Source organism: Antedon bifida, chromosome 1 (genome assembly GCF_963402885.1).
Source record: "Antedon bifida chromosome 1, ecAntBifi1.1, whole genome shotgun sequence".
NCBI lineage: Eukaryota > Metazoa > Echinodermata > Crinoidea > Comatulida > Antedonidae > Antedon > Antedon bifida.
In genome coordinates this window covers 10,743,102-10,767,339 of record NC_136226.1, presented here as the reverse complement: position 1 = coordinate 10,767,339, position 24,238 = coordinate 10,743,102, and the positions used below count along the sequence as shown (strand labels likewise).

Sequence of the window (24,238 nt, the reverse complement as noted above, 5' to 3'; positions counted from 1 at the left end):
GTGTATCATTGTCTAGTTGTTAATTTTGAATTAATTTTGTTCTTAAAAATAATTACCCATTTTTACCTCATGATTATGTGAATAAAATATAATTTATTTCAAAATTGTCAGTTAATTTGGTGTTAGATAAATTTTGATTTTAAGTGGGAAAAAACAAGGTTAAACTTATAGACAATGTTATACACAAATCAGAATATTGTCTATCTAAAAATGAATTATTCATAAATTTAACCATTTTAAATTATTAAAATAATAAGCATGGTGATTTTCTAATGCTGCAATTTGCTAGTTCTTTTGAAATCTGGATGTAATAGCTTTTGTTTTGCATCGAATTGTAGCAGCATTTGTTTTATATGTATAATGATCGCCGGTTAATAAATTGAAATAGATACGCTGGCTTAATCGTCTATTTGTGTAGATTGTTTTGCAATTTCGATCATTCCTTTGGAATAAGTGATTCTTAATATATACTTTTTATAACCCGTGTGTCCGTATCAAATGACGCGTATATGAATTCAATTTTCTTTATCTTCGCACGTTGGTATAACCACCGCGAGAAGGCGCGAAATTAACACACCTTCGGGTTCTCGTTAAAAACCCATGAGAATTACTTAGTAAAAATCACTGCATCTCACTGTGTTAGTGCAGCGTTTCGTCCAATAGACAATCCTAGCGTTTCGCATCTTGGATTGGTCCCAGTTGGTTTCATCACTATCTTTTGGTGCTAAAGACCCAGGTTTGACAATATGAATGAGTTTCAGTGATTGCCTTAATATAGTCAAATTTCACTCTGGAGTCTCGTTTGTCTCCCTCATTTAATCTCTTATCTAATTAATAGTCGTATTAACAACGTGCAATCAGAACTCGTTGATAAATAGTCTCTTATTATTCTTTACGGTTCGTTAGTTTCCATAAAGATTCTATCGTTAGATACGCATCAATTCTGACTTATGATAGTGATATCTCGTTCATGTTTATTCATTTTCGTATTTCTTTCTGCTTGAGTTTGACACGCCGTAAACTGTCCCGTATTTAGAAATGCAATTTACTGTGATTGAACAGGGACTGCAAAACGTATTATTAATTATCAAACGTAATCAAAGGATAAACACATAACTTTCTCCCAAGAATAGATTACAAACGATAATAAATATAGTAGATGATAAGTTACATTGGTGTTTCAATCAAATTATCTTCCAATGATTTATTTAAAAAGCAAGGAAAAAACTGAATGGTACATGTGCTGCTTGATTACCGATATAGGCCTACCGATTATCTGATTTTTTTTCATGAATTTACACAACTTTGCTTTCTTTAGAAACACCTTTTGTTGTTTCTTTATTACACTGCTTTATTGCCCAAGTTTGAACACATGTGAGGTTTTATTAATCTCTAATAAAGCCTTGTCTACACTATCAAATTCTATGTGACAACAAAAATGTGATGTGCCCTTATATGGACATGGTGATGTCATTTTACTACCATATTTAAGCATATCACTACCATCACACTTTTTTGTCAAACTAATTTGGTAGTGTAGACAGAGCTTAATATAAAAACAAATCTTTAATATATATATCTAAATTTATATTAAATGATAATCATTGTATAATACTTTTTTTATCATGAATTAGCCCGAAAAAGTAATTTATTGAATAATATAGTGTATTACATAAAAATATTTTTGTTTACATATGACATATATTAAACCTAAACTGTTATGTAAATCACAGAATTATTCGTATTTTACCGAAGTTCTTTTAAATGAATGATAAAAAGATTTCATTTGAATGGGACTTTTATGTATAATTATAATTTTACACATCATACTTAGACTAAAAAATAAAATGATTTTTTGTTAACATTATAAAATGTATTTTAAGAGTTCTTCATCTCGATTCAGCATATTATTCGTAGACATTGATTAGACTATATCATTATAAGAGATTTCTTTATTATAATACGTTTTATGAAGATTTAGCCAACACATTGCCATCGATCAATATCATTGATTTTTCTTGTATTGCCGATTAGGACGTTAACTGTGTGTGTGCCTATCTACATATACAGAAGATATAGAAGAAGGTAAAGAAACATGATGCCGAGTAAAATCTTAAACAGGTTTTTTTTTATAGTTTTATAAACAAAATAAAATACGCATGCTCCAATGGCAAGCGTCATATTCGGAAAACGTTAGTGTGTTAATATCAATTTTATATAACAGTATGTTTTTAAAATAGCAATGTACTCAATGACAAAAAATGTATAATATTATGTCCAATAATTATTATGTGAGTACACGTTGCCTTGTCCTAACACAAAATAACTCGTATTTCTATTTTGTTAAAGTCACAAATTTAATTTATTTTGAACACAATTTGACTTCCTTTTTTAAAATGAACGAACCTGTGACAGTCACTTGATATTTACAAAGGAAAAGTCAATAAATATATTACATTCACAAAACCCAATAGCATTCTTTTAATTGCTTGCTTCAAATTATCTGATCATCACTGATATGCCTATATCAGTCATTATATACACACAATTGCTTAATCTAATTATTCTATGTTATTATAATCTATCAAAATTGTTTTAATGGAAATTGGTTTTGATTAAATTTAGATAAAAATGTTCCACATCATTCAGAAGTCCCAATGGGAGGCATAGGAAACAAAATCACAATCAAGTTGATGATAAGTTAAAAACGTTTTCTATAATTGTAAAACAATACCTTTTTTATAAAATAATTACATACCGTGTGCAATTTAAATAAACTTGAAACCAAAATTAAAAGTCGATAATTGTGAAAAAAATTAATAAAATGTTCCACATCATTCACATTTCATCAGAAGTCCCAATGGGAGGCATAGGAAACAAAATCACAATCAAGTTGATAAAAAAAACTTTTTTGTATATAATAATTACATACGGTGTTCAATTTAAATAAACTTGAAACCAAAATTAAAAGTGGATAATTGTAACAATTGAAAAAAATTAATAAAATGTTCCACATCATTCACATTTCATCAGAAGTCCCAATGGGAGTCATAGGAAACAAAATCACAATCAAGTTGATAAGTTAAAAAAATACTTGTTTGTATATAATAATTATACATACGGTGTTCAATTTAAATAAACTTGAGACCAAAATTAAAAGAGGATAATGGTAATATTTTTTTTCTTAAAAATAAAAATAAAATTAATTCATCTGTCATTTCATGAGTGGTAGGTGGTCAATGACTGTAAACAATTCCACAAACTAAACAGCCTATGTTGAGTTAATACATTGTCAACTATGAATACATATCTAAGGAATAGAATAAGCCGATGATGATATGATCTTCCTATATACTACATTTTTTTGATTACCCATGAGATTGGATGGTAATCGTAGATTCCCAGGGGCCCAATGTAATGAATCTACAATATATATTTGTATTACACACACGACATAAATCACGGACAGTCTTACACCTATTCAACGCTATGAAATAACTCTCGTTTAATTAGGTTTCACTACGAATGATAGATTATTTAGCGATCGGATTCATAAAGTATATATTATACGTAAATCGTTATTTGGATGAGACAGAAATAACGAATCTTGACAAGTGATTAAAAGTTTGTATTTTTATTCTAAGTCGAAGATAATTGTTATACATTGATATTTTAGTAATATTAAAATATTAATATCATATTTACCATTATGTTACTTTATAACTACGCCTAAGTAATATAAAAAACTATAAATGTTTCTATTTATTAATTGTTTAATTAATTTAATACAATTCATACCCTAATATCAAATATCAAAGATTATTTTGTCTATTTCTCACCATGGTCATTCCGTCATGCTAATAAAATGGTATAAATTAATTGATTAATGAATACTATTTTTAAAATTGGCCTATTGCTTAAAATAATATTATTAAGTAGCATATTTTTGTAGATTAGGCCTACTTAATAAGATATAAGATATGAAAAAGCTGACCTTTAGTCTGGTAATTGGCAATTAGGTCTGATATAAACTATATGTTTTGGATTTAAGATTTTTTTACAGATTAAAAATTAACAGAGTTCAGAAAAATACCAATGACATGGCAATCTACCATTAGAGGCCAAGGGAATACGGTAGCAAATTGATTAGTTTTATTGCCTAAGAATACAATTTCCTTTTACTTCTGTGGAATAAACAGTTATCTCAAATATTTCACCTCTCGGGAACATACGTTGCATTTAAGATGTGCCCTTAGGTATTCAGGGAAAGGTAAAATGCTCTTTACCCCGAGGTATCCGAATTGCGCTCCCAGATGTGGAGTGTTGATCGGTCGGCCAACTAGCTTTCGTGGGGTGAACCAACTTCGGAAATCTCTGTCATATGATTGTTTATATCCAATAACGAAATTATTTTACAGCAGAGTTGGTCAATATTATTCATTTATGCAGTATTTTCCTCTTAATTTAAAGTTGTTTATTCAAATATACCGGTAATGTTTAATCAAACCTTCGTCAATATGTGTTGTTTCAACAGAAGCTGAACTAGAAAAGAGTTCTAGAGACTGTAGTAAAGTACTCCATCATCGGATAGCCTAGTAGCTAAACACTTGTTCAGTTATAAACATCCCGCACACCAACGTTGAAAGTGAATTATTAAAAAACAAACATTGACTTATTACCAGTGTAATAAGCGAATTACAACTCAATATTGAGATAAATTTGTGATAATTTGTAGCAAAACAGTAAAATAGTTAAAATACCAAGGTAATTATACAATTCTGTAATTCGTTGACATGGTCTGGTATATTATATTATTTTATGGTACAAAATGTATTGTATTGTTAGGCCTATAGTACGGTAGTTAGTGTTGCAACTTAATAAAGATCAGTATTTGCGTGTTTTAATAATCAAGAAAATACGTAATAATAATTGTAAACTAAATTACAGATTGTCTATTATTTCAAAAGGAGTTTTTTAGGAAAAATTTCGTTCAAAACATTTTAACAATAGCAATATTAATAACAAATTTACTCATTAATGAAACTGTTATCAATTATAAATATGGTTTATAAATTAGACAACAATAAAGCCTCAGTGATAAGAATGCCACACAGTTGAAAGTTTGTAGGCCACAATAGTGTATTGTTTTACTAAGGCCACGTTTTCTAGGCTATATAGAGATCAAGTACTGAAGTCATGGGATCAAACAAAGTTAAATGTTGTGTTGGAACACTGTTTTATAATAATTTCACATCAATGGACAATATGCAAAGTATTAAAGGCGTCATTAGGTTTTCCAAAATATTGTCATTCGACACCAATGTATCTAAGATATTATCTTGTTTAATGAAATTAATTTTGTGTCCAAATTTCTTGTTAACAGTTTCAATTCAAGACGTTTTTACTGTCATGTTTTTCTTCAGCGTGAAGACTTGTATTTAATTCGTTTTGATAAATATAGCCTATACAATTGATTTAATGAGAAGGCATTTTAACTTATTTTGATGTACACATTTACTGTGATGAAATGTGTGTATATATTTTTGTTATCCCATTTAGGGAGTAATTTTTATTAAATTTAAATTAAAATACAAAATAAAGTCTTAATCTTAATCTAAACTTGAACCTTCAAAAAACAGTACCACGTATTCATTCCTGTAGATATAATCAACATTGTTGGAACACAGTGCGCCTTCGGGCACCAATCTTTAAATCCAAAAGTCCACGGGTAATAATCCATTACTTCCAAACACCAAATGTTTCAACAGACACAATAAAAAGTGAACTAATATTGCATTATTTACAAGGTGCCTGCTGTCTACAGAATTATAATTTTTAGCCCCGAGTACTCTCAGCATGTTGGGTGTAATTGACGTTATTAAATCGAGTGTGAAGAATATAAAATCTGAATGTTTCGGTTTTGTACGATAACTCAATTAGTGTTTGGTATGTTGTAGTCCTTTTAATCATTACAGTATAATTAATTATACATTAAATTAGTAAACAATGGGGAATGTGCTTCTAACGAAAGTAAACTTCGGTTTGGGTGCTCGCACTCTTTCCTCTTTCTTTGGAACTTTCACTTCTTTTCACTGAGCTTCAAGAATGTTGATTTGGTTTTTGCGCTTTACAAATTCAAACCATTAGGCCTACCAATTAATATCCAAAAGCCTTAATAGATATAAATGTTCTTAAATATTATATTTTTAGGCATAAACAAAAAATAATAAGCAAACAGTTTTCCGTTAACATACCACAAAAACAAATAAGATACATAAAATGAAATAGAGGTCATTTTCTATTTAGCGAATAGGTTCGTTGAAACCGTATCACAATGTATTTCACAAGTTCATAAAAAATAATTAACTCTTATTTGTAAATCCGTAATTGTCCTGTGACATCTAACTGCTTATATACAGTATAAACTCTCCTAAATGTTATATAATATTATATAGTATATACACATTTTACAGTTTAATCTGGTAGAGTAGAATCTGTGGTGGAATTTAAATTAACTTAACTTTTTTGTCTAAACTAGGATACCAAACGTAGGCCTAATAATATTGTTAATATTGGTTATAATTTAGAAGAACAGAGTGACAGTTGTTATGATTAATTGGCCAAGTAATCATATCTAAATTGGAATTATTATAATACAAACTATGGACACCACGAAGCCAGACTGCGACAAACAAGAGCAACTGTTACCTCTCCAAAGGCCTTGTTGATAGAGGCTCGATAAAGAGCCGTGCTGCTTCTGTCGAAATCTGTCAGCCTAGGGGCTACGCTAAGCCATAGCTTAATAGTGGATGTGTCAATGTGTTTTGCAGTTTTGTTCTTTATCGTTTCCTATACAAATAGAAAGAATATGATTATGGGAAAATGTTTGTTAAACAGGGTACTAGACCTACTTGATTGGATACCGTACGGTTTTCTTGAAAGATTGTTTGGGAATTTGGATTTACTTTATTCCCAATTTCCATTGCCTACTTGTAATGCACCAAACAGAATCAACATTTTCTTTAGATTAAAATAGTTTCTAGGTATTTCAATAATGATGTTTCTAAATTTAGTTTAGTATAGGCCTACGCAATCGAACGAATTTCATCATAATTTTTTGTTCAAGCTGTTTTCCATAATAAATATCATATGTACAAATGTCTCTTTATTGACTACAACATACAACATAGGCCTACATTCTTTTTATGTCAGAGATCTATAAAATACTAACACATTACCTACGATTTTTGTTAATGAAAATAACTAAACGGCAATGAACACAGTTGAAATGTAAAATATTATATTTCAAATTATTTAAATATAAAATATAATATTTAAATGATTTCAATTGAGTTCGTATTAAATATTTGGTTTTGTAACAACGTAGTTTCTAATAGGGCCTAAGTAAACCAATATAATTGGGGATTTCCATCCTAAAAGTAAAGAAAAACTTTAAACTAAATAGGTCATTAGGCCTAATTATTACCAAATTATACTGTACATTTTACGATGATGTTGTTGATTTATTTATTTAACAACATCTTTGTACAGGATTACACAATCAGGTAAAAGAAAACCTGTTTTGCATTGTGTTCCTGTCTTCAATACAAACAAAATCAGGAAAAAATGTAATTGTTGGGGAATATTTAATTTCAGTTGGTAGGTTATTCAATATTTTGCGCCTGCAACTTTGAATGACGAGTTCGTATAATTGTTATGTTTAATTCCTAATAAAGATGAAATTAGTTTTTCATTAATTACGTTGGCCTTTCAGCAATAATCACAAATCATTAATAGAAAAAAACTTTTAAAAAAACACATACATTATTTATTTTCCAAAAAGTAAAGTGTTGATGCACACACTCAGGTAACGACTGATCGTGATACTTTGTGGCAATTTGTGAATTTGTATCAAAACATTGAACCTTTAGGGATCATTTGGAATATCCTGAAGGATTTAAGATGGTTTAGCAAATTGTATTCAGTGGATGATTTAATCTTAGCTAAAAAACACAAGGCTATTAAATCCCAAGTTCGATGACAAATATGCCTGTATGATTACACTACCAAGTCCCGATGATCCATGCTCGCATTTATTTTCTATTTAAGGTATTGTGAAATTATTTCTATAAACTAAGAAATCAGAACATATTGAAGTTCAGAAATGGCTTTCTCTTTACAACTTTTTCATTTGTGGGTGGGTCTTGAATTTATTTTCTATTTAAGGTATTGTGAAATTGTTTCTATAAACTAAGAAATCAGAACATATAAATTATATTGAAATTCAGAAATGACTTTCTCTTTACAGTAACATACAACTTTTTTCATTTGTGGGTGGGTCTTGCATTTATTTTCTATCTAATGTATTGTGAAATTGTTTCTACAAACTAAGAAATCAGAACATATTAAAATTCAGAAATAGCTTTCTCTTTACAGTAACATACAACTTTTTTCATTTGTGGGTATCCAATCCACCTTGAATATTCTCGTTTCATACATATACATTACATATTATATTATATTTTGACTTCTGTTGTAGTATGCTATGTCATTATATTTAAATATTTAACATACAACAATATAAATCTTAAAATAATGATATAATAAAATATTTCGATGTTCTTTTAATCAGGATCAGTTAATTTATCACAGATATAATTCTACTTCTTCTACTTTATTCACTAACAGCACATTTTAAAATTTAAAATCTATTGTCATTTTTAAATCTAAACCTACTGTAGACTAATATAACCGGACCTGATTACACGATCATTCGTTTGCATAAAAATAGCCTTTATTATAAATACATTCTAGTGTTATTTAAAGAAAGGTGTTGCATTATAGGCGATGTATGTATTTTACAAACACCAACCTTATTCCAAAAATTAATATTTCACCCCCTCAATGCTGATAGATTTCAGTTGAAATACGTAACATACCTAACATCAATATCTATTACTTAACTTAACTATGATATCTTTATTAGATTCAGCACTCTATAACCACTGATGACTGTGCTTAAAATTAACCAGCCGTTATAAAACACTGTCGGATAACCGTTCCGACTGCGTCGTGTTCACAAGATTAAACCAAGTAAAATGCCATTTTTCGCGTAAACGATAAAGTTGCAGATATAACTGATTCAAATTCCTATTGTATACTACTATTTTAAGCAAGTTTTATTAAAATGGATGCTAGTAAAGATTAGGTTCAACATAATTCATGATAAAGTTATTGGCATATAATGAGTCACCGCCTTTTTCTCAAGAGTTTAGTTATTATTATTATTATTGAAGATTTCACTGTTTTTATTTTGAGATATAAATTTATTTTGAATTTCATTATTATGGTCAGATTTATCCATCGTGCTTAGTAAAACATCATCTTAACTTAAAAGTCAACTTATTTTTAACCTAAGCGAATTTGTTTTTCCTTAAATGTTAGATGGATAAGTCCATTTCATAAGATCAGGAATTGGTTTGATAAATAAATTCTAAATAAAGTTATTTACTTAGGCCTATAAGAACAACTATGGATTTAAGCTCTGTTTACACTATCAAACTTTAAGTGACAAGAAATGTGATGTGCCTATGTACGGATAATTATGATGATGTCATATCACTACCATATTTAAGCATATCACTACTATTTGGGCAAATCACACTTTTTTGTCAAACTAGTTTGATAGTGTAAACAGGGATTTAAGTAAAATGATTCTATTATTATGTACAGAAGTTTTATTTGTTTCAATATTCATCAGGATATTGATTCTTATCAAGTCTACACGTCATTCAATTATTAACAACTTTTTTTACAAGCAAAACACTCAATTCGTCATAAATTGAACTGCTATTTCATTTCCTGGGTGGGAACGGAGGGCTTAAATAATAAGTAATATCTAATATGATTATTAGGTTTAAAGATTACCACTAGTTAAAATTAAAAATTACGCCCAGATTGAACAATTTATGATAAATCGGATAATTATACTGACCGTAGGAAAGAGTAAAGACAAATGTTTTGGAAACACATGTTTTAGGCATGACTTGGTTCCCTCTTGGTGGACGCAACAACGACAGAAGCAATGCAAGTGAGTTGTCGCTTGAAATCGGTCAACTAACTTGCGTTGCGCTTAAGCTTGGTTCCCACTAGAACGTAACGCAAGCGTGTTGACCAATGACAAGCGAAGTTATAGACAGTTAGCAATCACAAGCGAATAAGTCATCGCTTGTGATTGGTCAATTCACTTGCGTTGCGTTACGTCCTTGCGTTGCGTCGCTAGTGGGAACCACGCTTAAGCTTGGTTCCCATAAAGCTTGGTTCCCACTAGAACGTAACGCAAGGACGTAAACGCAACGCAAGCGTGTTGACCAATGACAAGCGAAGTTATAGACAGTTAGCAATCAAAAGCGAATAAGCCATCGCTTGTGATTGGTCAATTCACTTGCGTTGCGTTACGTCCTTGCGTTGCGTCGCTAGTGGGAACCACGCTTTAGCGACGCAATCTACGCAACGAAAGAAAATTCCCTTCCGATCATTGTGTTTCCCCCGCCTGCGTGAAATCAAACCTGCGATATTTTCAGCACTGATGCGTCGTCGGTTCCCACTAGTGATTGCGCAATACAGTACTTTGCGTCGATACGTCGCTGCGTTGCGTTATGTTGCGTCTCTAGTGGGAACCACGCTTTTAAATTCGTTGCGTTGCGTCCAAGTTTGGAAAGTACATGTACTGCATTTATACTTCTAAAATCTTTAAGAGCTGAGATAAAGGTAATTTCTTCAACTTGATTTAGTTTATCAAACGAATTTTTAACACCGAGGACCTAAACAACAACAACAACGTACACATGGCAGCTAGTAGATCTAGGCCAACACCTGTTTAATTTAGTCAGTGCCATCAATTTATCCTAAGTACGTTCTGCATTTGCAGAGTGTAATTATTTTTGACTAAACTCCATACTTATATTCTTTCGTTCATTTAGAATTATGAAAGAATTTGAAAGCAAACGAATCGTTAATGGTATATTTAGGCTGGAAAGTACTCTTACAAATAGGGAGCGATTGGTTTACCGACGCGTTCTGGACGTCTGCCTGGGAAGTAATTGCCGTGATGCGTTGCGGCGAGTTTGATCCCAAATGAAGGTGTAACTATTACCGCTTACACAGTGGGAATCATGTCAAAATGCATCTGAAATAATACATAATATTTACTTGAAATCTTTTGTAAATTGAATAATCAGATTAAAATCACGAGGATTGATTCCGATAGTTCATGACCGTGGATATATGCCTTGGAATAATGACTTTATTTGATTAGCTATATATGTGAGTGGTAGACATGGAGTATGCCTACTAAAGGGACTTCAAAACAACCCCCACTTCCCCTCACACAAACGTAAAAATTGCGAGTTTCCTCTTCTTGAAGAAAACATTGTGTAATGAACGAAGAAACTGATGAAGTATGTAAAGCTAGAAGTTAGGAATAGAATAAGTAACATAGGAATACTTAAGGCCGAAATCGCCAAAATAAAAGCCCGAGACAAATTTACAGACATAAGCTTCTGTATACGCAGCCTTTAGTTTTGTGCAAAGTATGGATACCATCTGGTGTCAAGTTGAAAGAGTACGGAACTATGAAACCATTTAATTATCTAGGTTAGTGTTCTATATTTATCAGTTTTTATTTAATAACTAAATGTACTGTATCCAAATAATAAAAATACATTTACTATATAGATCAAATTTATATAAACGTATTAATTAGCTTAAATTATTCACCAGGGACTGATTCAGTATTAATCATTAGAAAAATATGACGGACAGGCGAGAATTATGAGCGGTCCAAGGCTACGGACAGGTCCGCTAAGTCTGACGCATCCGTCAGTGGCGGAAAGATTTTTTTTAAACTGAAGCTAATGTTACCGCCTTAAGAAATCGATGCGTTTGTTGAAATAATAGCCGTTGTTTCAAATGATTTGTTGAAATAAGGTTTATATGAACTACTGACCATTGCATTTAAACAAAACTAAACAAAATGAACGCAACATCTGTTGACTAGGCCGTTTACTTTACTTTACGAATGCGTCGAGACATTCGCGGCGACCGCTCTTTCACGCTCGAAGGCCGCTTGTTAATCTGACGTCGATGCAGAAGGGTAGCCACGCGCATCTTAACTCCATTAAGCATTGAAAAAGACTATTTGATGGTGATAACAATTGGTAATTAGTTCTCAAAACCCTTATCTTTAGAATCGTGCATTGTTCGTAAATAGCAGTAACAACTCGCAGCCATATGATAGCTACCCTTAGGCACTCGCATTGTTAACTAGCTATTTAACGCTTTTGTCAAGGGACACTTTTAGTTTAATTTGAACCTAATAGATTTCTCTTTTATTTTACATTCAGTATTAACATTTGGCAAATTGAACATTATTTTATTGGATTTTAATGGAATTAATGACAACTTCATAAACGTTATTCCTTAACTGCGAGAAATTCACACACTACGATTCAACGATATTTCTTTTGTTAATTTTCTAACTGAATAGAATTTAAGTAAATCTTATCATTTTAATTTACTGTTAATGGCCATTATGAGAATTGTTATCGCTATTTGTGAAATTCCATTAAGCTAAAGTAAACAAAGTTTTATTAGACAAGTTTATGGGGGCGCTGTTTTATAGCATTTTGGCTATCGTCTTACTTAAGCTAATAGATTGAATCTGAATTAAGTTTATATTATCTTTAATTAAGTGTATGTTATGTACTGTATCTATATCTATTTGCAAATATCACATTTTAGTTTGTTATCTTTTTGGATCTAATTTCCACCAATACTAAGACAATAGTTAAAAATAATCATGGCTGTCCCGATTTAAAATTGTCCTAATGATGGGTATGAATCTGTTACCGATTAATTTCTTTTTTTTTTATATTGCAAATATTTTGGAATGATGAAATAATGATTAATCATCAAATTATGTCATAATCAGATGTAATTATCACATACATTTAAGATCAAAATATTTATTCATTATTAATAATTATTGATGGTCGACGGCAAGCGCATTTGCGATGGATATACAGCGAACATAAAGCGTTATTTACACTAGAGACGAAACGTAAACGCAACGCTACGACGTATTGACGCAAAGTGCTGTATTGCGCAATCACAAGTGGGAACCGACGACGCATCAGTGCTGAAAACATCGCAGATTTGATTTCACGCAGGCGGGGGCTGCGTCGCTAGTGAGAACCAAGCTTAAGAGGTTCGCCGTGTATAATAACGATAGTAGACCCATCCTTCAAATGTTCTATGACACATGTTCTATGGATTATTTACGTATTAGAAAGGATTAAAATATAGACATAGCTCATTATCTAAAGGGAAAAATTAATATCATTTGTTATTATAGATTATTTAATTTGTAAATTAGGAAATTGAATGTTATTTTATAACGATTATGTGCATTTATATATAGATTATGTAGATACGATTACACATCAATTAACGCACAAATATGATATGACTGGATTACAAGAATGTTTGGTTTTTACTATTATTACTCATAGACCTTAACTAGTATAAAACTATTTAAAAAGAAATGCCCTCTCTTGGTTATAAAAGCTCCAAATACTTTGTTCAATTGAATATAGAAAGACATGATAACGTTCCGAAGCGTTCCGAGATCCGCAAATAGTTTGGATAAAAGAGGGCGCACGTACGTTAGTGTGGCAGAATTTTTGAAGTGCAGCATAAAGATAAACATTCTGTGTTAACATTGTAAACAGCACACTGCCCTCTAGTATGGGTTACATTTTTAACAAACTTCAATTTGTTTTTCGTGACGTCACGGTATATAAACATCTTGCGTATGATTGGATGTGTATACGTAACGATACGTTAAGCGTGGTTCCCACTAGAACGCAACTCAACGTAACGCAGCGACGTATTGACGCAAAGTGCTGTATTGCGTAATCATAAGTGGAAACCGACGATGCAACATTGCTGCAAACATCGCAGGTTTGATTTCACGCACAGGCGGGGGCAAACACAATTATTGGAAGGGAATTTGCTTACGTTGCGTAGGTTGCGTTACGTTGCATCGCTAGTGGGAACCACGCTTTAACAAGGGCTAAACAGATAACGTATTGGCGATTTGACTTAAAATAAAGATTCATCATTTTTTCAATAAAAAAAATTATAAGCAAAACTATAAAAAAAAGAGGATATGAATTCTATCAAATTCGTCGTGGCTTAACAATCGTTCACATTACCCGGGTAGAGAAGAGTGGATAGAAACACAGAAGTTGTTATCGATTGTACTTTAGTTTAAAGTCATTCTACATTTTAAACATATAAAATTCAATTATACATGTTTTATAATGAATTTCTTTTTTATCTTAATTTGATATTTTTCTGAAAAATGGTATGCGAAACAACGACATAACAGCAATTGATTCTTTCATCAATGTCCCAAACCAGCAGCACAACGCTGGAAATCAATACGCCTATTTACACAGCTTTTTCCCACTGATTAGTAAGAGTTGTCCCCGCATCTTCTCCATCGACGCTATACTCTAATTAAAGAACGAATTCGATACAAGGTTTTAAATTGTCAAAAAGGAAAACTTATTTCTTTAGAAAGGGTGTTTGAAATGAACTGATTGAACGTACATCTGATCATGTATCAACATTTGATTAGCTGTAAATCGTTACTTAACCAAGAGCGGGGCTAGAATTTGCTTTCCGTAATTGACTGTTGGGCAGTAAAGGGAAATTTAGCTCCACTATGTACACAATTTATTATCTTCAAAAACAGGTAATTAGGTGTAACCTGATCGTAGATATTTGAAATCCATTTGGTACCGTACCTGTGAAGAATTGATTCTTACTCTTGATGTCTTCCTAAAATGGACGCGCGTTTTTCGTTTCTTTACTGGAAAAAACTGTAATTAAACAATAGAAAAAATAAGAGTTTATATTTTATCTCATGCAACTATACAACAGAAATAATGCAATATAATTATAGCAGGTGCTATGTACAGTAGAACGAAAATCGATATATTGATGACGTCACAAAACTTATAAAAAATCTAATAAAAGTAAAATATATTGTAGATTCAATATAGGTAAAAATACCGGTATATTATACTAACGGTATCGGCATTTTTCTAAGTATTTAAATTATTATAGCAGCTTTATAGTGGAAATAAGTTTCTTATTGTTTTTTAAAATGTAAATCTAGAAGAAAGGAGTTAAAAATCAAACACGACGATTAGAAGTCGAATCGTCGAATTATATGCTTCAAATCGAGCAGAAAACTAAATCACCATTAATACATCGTTCTGAAATATATCCGAACACCCTTAAAACAAATCAATACACAAACTGTCCGAGGTCCATTATTATAGCTCCAAGATGATTCAGGCTTTCCAGGAGTGAGTGAAGATCTTAGCTTCACCGTGTCTAGCCTGAGGAAAATATGGATTTCATGTGGAACTACACGATCTCATGAATCAATTATCAGGTGAATAACTTGGCCCGGAGCATGGTTTATTAATATTTGGCAGACAATCAATGTTCCTGAGTGTGTAATTAGACTCGATTAGGAATTGTTGAGATTGTAATTGAAGTCACTAATGCACTTATAAACGTCTATGGTTAACTATAAGATAACTAACTGAGTGGTTACGAGATAAATATTATATTCATATTCATTAATACAATTAAATAATACGAATACTACATTGTTTAATCGATTTAACTTTCCATTCGTCTTTAATCGTACTTTAACATTTGGAATTGAAGTAAAAATAGTAAATCATACTATTTGTATTTGGTACTTGTGATAATATTCATCCTTCCATCCCATGGCAGCCGCAGGTGGACCATGTACAACGGGGTACCCCTACTCTCTTCTAAAAGATGCACAGGGTTCTTTAAAGTACAGATCCATTAGATATGTACACTGGACTTATCCGTTCTACCACCAGAAAATTATCGAGATTATAGCCTCGGACCTGTCCCGAATTTATTCACGGTTTGCAGCGTGCCTGCCACTCGACTCTCACTGTTTATGTATTATAATGTTGCCTATTATCGTATGTGTCTTTATTTTTATCCAAGTCGAAAATTCAGGATGGATACAATATATCTTGCTTTTAAATTAAGTGTCGTTTGATACTTGGGGATGGAGTGGTACAGGTCAGGATGAAACTGTGTTGAAATCTGAAATTATCTTTAATAAAAAAAAGGACAAAAAATTGAAAAATGTTCAACCAAAAAAACTCTATGAAACGTGTGGAACACAAAATTTCAACCCAGCTGCATAAATGTGACAAACTCATGCGCGGCTATATTTAAATGAGGTTCTGCAAAATAAAGGAAGATGATGATGATGGCAAGCACAAAGTACAGTTCCACTTAACATAATATAACAAATAGAATTCCGAGACGATATTAGTTAAATAAACATTAAATCTCATGGTTTTAAAGTTTAATGTGGAACTTGTTTGATAATTTAAGACACCAAAATACACTAATTTTAATTTAAGTGATTTCAAACATTATGTTTACCATTTCACTACCGAATATTCACCAAAATCAATAACTTAGAACAAAACCGATACTTACTATTCGTCGATATCGTAATCATAAATGGAGATTGTTCGTTTGACGAGTTTAACCAGGTGTCGGTAGTGTTTGAACGCGTGTCTACGCGACGGTCATGTCTTCGCCAAGTTGACTAAAAGTGTTTGCGTAGGCTTACAAGGAATTGAAGTTTATTTGATGGATTGACTAGGTGTTTTAAGACAAATTAAAACGCATAATGTTTCGTTTTAGTAGCTATAAATTATAAATAAACGTCCAACAAATATTCAACGATTTTATGCATTATTATTAGAAAATAAAAGAAATGTGTATACTAGACCAAAACGACATAACAAAAATAGAACCTACGTTCTGATAATCAAGCACAACATTTAATTAACAGCAAACATGAAAAAAATAAAATAAGTGATTTTTAACAGTGACCTAAAACAATAGTATATTTCCCAAAGTTGTTGTCTTGTTATAAGGCAAGTAAACAAAAACAACAAATGTAAACAAACATACACAATTATTGAAATAATGATCAATTAATAAGAGGTTTGATACAGTGGCTGGAATTAGATCATCGTTGAATGTTTGTCAAGATTTTAGAAAACAATTAGCGTTTTCAGAGTTGAAGAAAGCGATTCGATTTGAGTGTATTAGTACGATGATAAGACCTATCGATCGTACGAGAGACTTAAAAAGACCAACACGGGCCGACACGTCAGCCACTTGGAACACAGAATGGTGAATGTATGCGCCGTGTGAGTTTTTAATTCATACGTCTATTTTCTTCGATTGAACTTGTTAAACGGACGATAAGGTACTTTGAAGATGTCATCTAGTGTTTAAAATTTAAAACAGTTTTGAAAAACAGTAAAACAAGTTATAAGTTATATTCAACTTAAGTTAGGATGGAAAGTTTTGGATCGAAGACTGAGGCAACCAAATCAAATGTGTCAAATAGCGAAAACAAAGCTACAGAAATGAACATCGTTCCGAAAAGACAATCAAAAAAGGCTGAACAGTCTAGTAATGTTGAATCATTTTCGATAGATAGAATTCTTAACGTATGCGGAAACACGGAGCAACCATCTGCACGTTCGTTAAGTCCTGCGAAAAGTGATACTAAAAACGAGAAAGACTGGAATAACAAGAGCAGTAGTGCCTTACCAAGGGCAGAATTTAATGAACACAACCTTCCCGAAGTTGAAGGGCTTGATATGCCTTTGGTTCGACCTACAACTTATATCGAAGGCTTACCAGGAAGTCTCGGTATGCCTACAAGGTTTCCACCGTCAATCGCCCCACCTGGTAGTTTTCCGTGTGGATTCAAAGGCTCTGAAATTAATACCTGGCCGCAATGGTTATACGCACCTGACATACCACGACATCCATTTGCAGGTAATCATATTGTTTATATTGTAGATAAAACAATAGACTTGATAGCATTCGTAATTTCTTTAGAGCTTCTACATTTTGTACTTCTCTACTTCTTTCAAAATGTTATCAAAAATGTTTGATTTTCAGGTCAAAAACAGCTAGGCAGACGACCAAGAAAGCCCGGTGTTGATCGTAAACCAAGACAGGCTTACTCATCGAAGCAATTAGAACGACTTGAAGAAGAGTTTAAAACAGACAAGTATCTCAGTGTTAGTAAGAGATTGGAGTTATCAATGAATTTGGATCTCACAGAAACGCAAATCAAAACATGGTTCCAAAACAGAAGGTGTGTACTTTATTTACTTTTTTCATATTATATTAATATAGCATAAAATTACTTTGTACGAAATTGATATTGCCGTCTGCCTTTGCATTTTTCTTGTTGAATCATTCTACACGTCTGCAACCTTACTGGCCATCGTTAATACAAAGCGTTCGAATAGAATACAAAATGTGAAATGTTGCTATGATTTTTATGCAATGCCTTCTTGTATTTCTTCCATGTTCGAATGTGGTTGTTCTTCAATGACTCTGCTTTGCATAAGCCGATGTCAATCTCCTAAAAAATGTTGAAATTTCAAAATTTAGTAGGCCTAAATAATTGTTTTATAAAATTATTATTTCAATATAAACTTTGCCAAATATGAATTCTGGTTCTGGCATAAACAATTTTCATAGTTTTTCATATCATTCGTAGTCTACTTTAGACACCATATAGCTTTAAAGTCTTTCTTCTACCTATTGCTATTACGATTGGATTCCTAGGTCTAATGAAAATAACCAACCGCAATTACCAGAGGTGGACAAATACCTGGAGTGGAAAAAGTTAAATCAATAAAAACAACAGCAATTAGTCGGTTCATTTGCTAATAAAGTTATTTTGTTAAGAGATTATACTTGATCTGTGGAGTATCATTGTTATCATAACAGAGAAATCTATAATTATGATTGAACGTGTTAGCTTATTGATTGAAATCAAGTAAGGTTCGTTGCTCTTGCGATAGTCTTTTGCGTTTGTTTGAAATATTTCTGAATTTAAACCGCCCGATAAATTAAAAAATGACGTTTCCATTTCACTAATAAAAACATACTTACTAAACTTGAAAAATACAAATGTATTAAACTTAAAGATATAGTCCCTCTGAAAAAAAAAGTTTTTTTACAACATGTGTTTGTTGAATTAATATATACCATTTTAATGTCAGTTACATGATAGTTATTCACTTTGACCAAAAATTGGATCGGCAAACAAATTATTTACCTGAAAAATTGTAATTTAAAGCAAAAAATAGTCAAATTATCTGTCAGACAATGGGGTTTTGATTAAACTATTTATTTTGTCTTTGTATAAGTGGAATCATTATTTACTTTTTCTATGGAATTAAATAACTTCATTAAAACTTCAAAATGGCCTATTAAAAGTCTGATTTATAAATCTCTATTTTTTGGGGGCAATACATCTTTAATTCAGTTTGTATCCGAAACAATGTCTATGTTTATAACTTTTATTGCCAAAAACAACTTACGACATTACGAAATATGCATGGAGGTTAAAAAATAGATTTGTCTTTTGTTGTTGCTGACTGTTATTATAGTAACTGTATGTTAGCTACTGTATTCTGTTAATGATTGTGAAAGATCTGACTTATTGAATCATTGTCGGCGACAAAAAATAAAGTATCAATATCTAATCTTAATTAATTGCTAAAGATTTAAATACTACTACTATTTAATTATATTACTGGATATTGATTTCCTCTTAGCGGTCTGTTTCTATTACACAATAAGACGCCTTTTACATTCTCATTAAATGCTTGTTTCGATGTTAGGTACATTGTAATTGTTACATTTAGTACTGCTTTTCAATCCGATTAGTTTAATTCGATTATAATTAAAACGATTGAAAGGTCAATTTATCGTATAGTCATGAACATTAAGAATAATATTGTTGTTTAATTTCGGTAGCCTTGTTTGATGTTGGCCGCTGAAGTATTTTCGTGAAAATCGATATTTAAACAAATTCAAAGTCGAAACTTAGTTACTCTTATCAGAGATGTTAATTAGCAACTCACTGCTCTTACCTTGTGCTTTATAGGCCTATATAGTCATCTTTAGGTTTAGACAAAGGTGAATGAGGGGGCGGGGTTACTTTGCTAACATGGATAAATTCTTATTTCTCCAAGTCAAGTTAGTCGTAAATGACTGAATATATATTAGTATGTAAAAAAATACAGAGAACACCACCTCATTAATTAATGATTTATCTTCTAGAACGAAATGGAAAAAACAAGTTACAGCTCGTCTGAAGATAGCTCAGCGACAAGGCCTCTGGGGAACACCGTTCATGTCTCCCTGGTACAACACAGTCATACCAACGTACCCACCCAGTTACGCCCCGTTTCCATCTCCAAATTGCAACAATGGATTGACGTCGAACTTACACGGAATGGATCTATTGTGTAGACAGCCATTTGCTCATTATATGTGACTCCTGGAAGTGGAATGCAATAATTTGTTTGAAAATGAACATTCCAATAAAAATGATTTTACATATTTTAAATAGTTGAATTAACGTTGTCAATAATCAACACCAGTTAGCGGTGATGATAATGTAATAGCCAAACGTTGTGACCTTTACTACAACAGGTCACATCATTTTTACGATATTTCAACCCATCTATGATTATTATCATCATCATTATCTTCGCTATTTTCTTTGTGGAACTCTAATTAACGTCGTTTATTGCCGATATGTAAATTAAATTTGTGCAAACACTAAATGTTTATTATAATGTTTTATATATAAGCAAAATCAAAAGTCTTTCAAAGGTAGGCTTATATATTATAATATGTAATAGAAATAGATTTCATCGGCATAAAAATGTCACTGTAATTCATTATATCAAGTTCTTGGGTTTGGCCAGTTATTACTGTTAATTTATTGTTAAAAGAAAATTAAAAAAACTACAATACATATTATAAAATTCTTGTATAGAAGGTGTAGAATGTATGCCCTGTATTGTCACGTTTGTTTTTATCAACTCAAAAGTAAAGTGAAATAGTAAGTCTACCAATTTTGTAACAATGAGAGGAGTGGGAATAATAATAAATAAGAAATTTACTAATGAATGGAATTAAGGCAAACAATAACTGAATGACTGAACTGAATAATAACTGATAATGATGATGAAAAATAGTTTTGAATGCATATTACTGATAATACAAAGGAAACAGTGACAGAGACATAGGCACGACAGTACTTCAAAATTGTATCGGCGATTTGTAAAGTTTTTCGTCAATAGGTGGCGCTAGTCAATGTTTACCGACGTGTACTTCCCTGGTGGTGACACGTAGCTTTTCGAAAAACGCCGGTCGTGGAGATTAAGGTAACTTTAAATAATATTTTACTTTATTATTAGCTATTAATATTGCCATTTTAATTGTGATAAGTTATTTAGATATTTAAGAGATTATATAACACTGTTCAATTAAGAGTAGGATTCATTCAGTTAACAAGTGACAGTCCACAGACTTAGGCATTGATATGACAAAGTCACCAGCGTGGCTGTAAACACCGGCAGGTGTTTGACACTGCCTGGAAACCAAGGAATGGGACGTTAAGTAATTTACTATAGGGCTTGAATCATCAATACTTTTTCGGTCAAATTAGACTCTGTAAGTAGACTATACCCAGAATTATTTATGTAATTATTAAAATTAATTAATTATATGTATTACCTAGGTGAATTTAAATATAGATTTGAAAAATCACAACAAATATTCGCTGCAAGTTCTACACGTTTACCTTTCAATATTGATTTAAATTATAATAATAGGAATGGCAAGAAGTCTTTTAAATATCTGTTGTGTGATTTTGTTGTCTGTACTGCATGCTGCAGCTAAACGGGATCAAGAACTATATTGTGGAGGTAAGTAAAACAACAACAAAAATCTCACTCTTCAAACTTAGAATTTTATTGTTCATTCACAAAGAGTACTGCATGTCCTTTGTGAAAAATACTCACTGCTGTTACTTTTTTTATAAATTATGTATAAATAAGTAATCATGTACGTATATTTAAAATAAATAAGTAAATATCTGATTATTTGTTTTATTATTAACATAATTTTATAAATGTAACATTACAAACACATTAATATTAAATAATTTTGTTCCAAGCCTGTAAAGCTCTTGTGGATGAGATAGAGTATGCAATTAAACAAGTCAAACCTCACAAAATGATTGATGTTGGAAGTTTTCGAATAAATCCAGATGGAACACAGACACAGGAAAAGGTAAGAAAAACAAATTAAAAACAAATAGACACAAACAAATATCTTCTGGATTTTAATTATAATAATTGTTCAATAGAATGTTTAAAATGAATTGTTTCTAAATAATGTTAATTGTTTATTCTTATTGTTATATTTGTCTTGTTTGTATTGTTTAGTTTTATGTATTATTTAGGCATTCTGAATTCTTGTAAACCCTTCATTTCAACCTTCGGTTGTTTTTTAGTGTTTTATACCAATTAAATAAAACAATAAATAAAATTTTAAAAAATAAAAAATGATTTTTTGACAATGTATCAACATCATTATTGTGCTTGGTTACCAAAAGAAGACTATTAATTTGTTTACTTTTTTATGTTTATTTACCGTTTTTCTTGTCATGTTTTAGGTACCATTTGCAGGATCTGAAGTACATATGACTGAACTAGTTGAAGATATATGCGACAAAATGAATGACTATGCCGCAAGTACAGACACAGTAACGCAAAAGAGAACATATACTAGATTTAACAAACGAGAAGGAGAAGAAAATATAGAACTTCACAACATCAGTATTGATGGAGAAACGTCTAAAAAATTAAAATATGCTGTAAGTACAAATGAAGGTTACTTTTTATCATACTGTAAATTGTTGTATTTTTCTGAATACAGTAAATATTATTTTGATTAATTTGAAATTCACTCAAGTACTAACTGTAACAATTGCAACGTCAAATCGTATGTATCTAAATCTATTTCAACCAGTGGCATAATGTAGAAACCTGGGCCCCCTGTTTTAGGAACCCTAATGAGCCCTCCAATGCTGGAGGTCTTGGCCGTTTTTAGCCTTTTTCAACATATTTTAATGCCTGTTTTTACCTCTGGATTTAGCCAGTGAGTGCTCATAGCCGTTACACTACTGATTTCAACATTTCTGGATCAGTCACTGCTTAGCAAACTCTAACATCACCATTTTTAAAAATTTATATTTATAACTTTAGTGCCAAAATGTACTTGAAGATTATGAGGAAGAACTTTTACAAATTTTCCGAGAAAAGAAAGAAAATAAATCACATCTTTTATGCAATGTAATATCAGGTAAGTAACAACATGTTAACAGTATTTTGGAGTTTTCTTTTGTTTGCTCGATTCCAAATTAATGTAACCATTTATTGCTTTCATTCTTTCAGAACTTTGTTCAAATGAGGAGGATCACGATGAGCTGTAGCAGAATTTATCTTAAACTTACATGAACTTACTACTATGCATATACTATACCTATAGTTATTTGTAAACTGTTTTTAAAGTTGTTGAACTTTATATGTTTTAATAAAAAGAAGGTAGACCATTCTAAAAACATTCCCATGTTTCTATATACTGTACTTTATATGTAAAATTATTTAAAACTTATTTATATATTCTGCAAAATGTTAATCTTTTCATGGTGTTGAAACGAATGAAATAAAAATGTTCTTCATGTATAAATGTTCATAATTTAAAGAAGAGGCTTATTGTATCTTAATCTTTTTACTCTTTTGAAATTTAAGAAAAATGTAGGATTTAAAAACACCACTATTTAATCAGTATTTTATGTCTGCATATGAAGTGAATAAATTAATAATAAGTACAGTGTAAGTGTGTGTATAGTATTCGTTCTGTATCGTATTTAATTGCAATATACCAGGTTTATTTAGTAATTGACGGACGTACGTGCAATTATTCCATAGGGTATAACTGTGTGAAAGTGGCCGTTAGATTCGTTTATTTTAATTATCTACTACATTTATCCAGGGAGTTACAATACATTTATTTATACTGATTTATTTAAACTGTGTGAAATTCAAAATGTTTTATGGGGAAATTCGTATGAGGAGCATCGCCCGGGAACCTTTTTAGGAATGTGGTGGCGCTAGTTTTTTTAAACAAA

The 24,238-nt window shown here is 31.2% G+C and overlaps 3 protein-coding genes across 3 annotated transcripts in view; all 3 read left to right on the top strand.

The window, feature by feature from the left end:
- Positions 1-24,238, top strand: part of LOC144842077 (sperm microtubule associated protein 1-like) — an 86,235-nt gene that overhangs the window by 41,872 nt on the left and 20,125 nt on the right. The window lies entirely within an intron of this gene.
- LOC144834576 (uncharacterized) lies at positions 17,364-21,023 on the top strand. Its single transcript, XM_078689470.1, has 3 exons — positions 17,364-18,000; positions 18,127-18,325; positions 20,311-21,023. Exons 1-3 carry the CDS (start codon positions 17,511-17,513, stop codon positions 20,525-20,527), a joined length of 906 nt encoding a protein of 301 aa, XP_078545596.1. The 5' UTR covers positions 17,364-17,510; the 3' UTR covers positions 20,528-21,023.
- The window catches only part of LOC144841910 (coronin-2B-like), a 114,115-nt gene continuing 111,222 nt past the window's right edge, over positions 21,346-24,238 (top strand). Inside the window, exons 1-2 of the mRNA XM_078698207.1 lie at positions 21,346-21,425; positions 21,876-21,968. Of these exons, the coding sequence (XP_078554333.1) occupies positions 21,878-21,968 (91 nt within the window). The 5' untranslated portion in view covers positions 21,346-21,425; positions 21,876-21,877. The remainder of the gene's footprint in view (positions 21,426-21,875; positions 21,969-24,238) is intronic.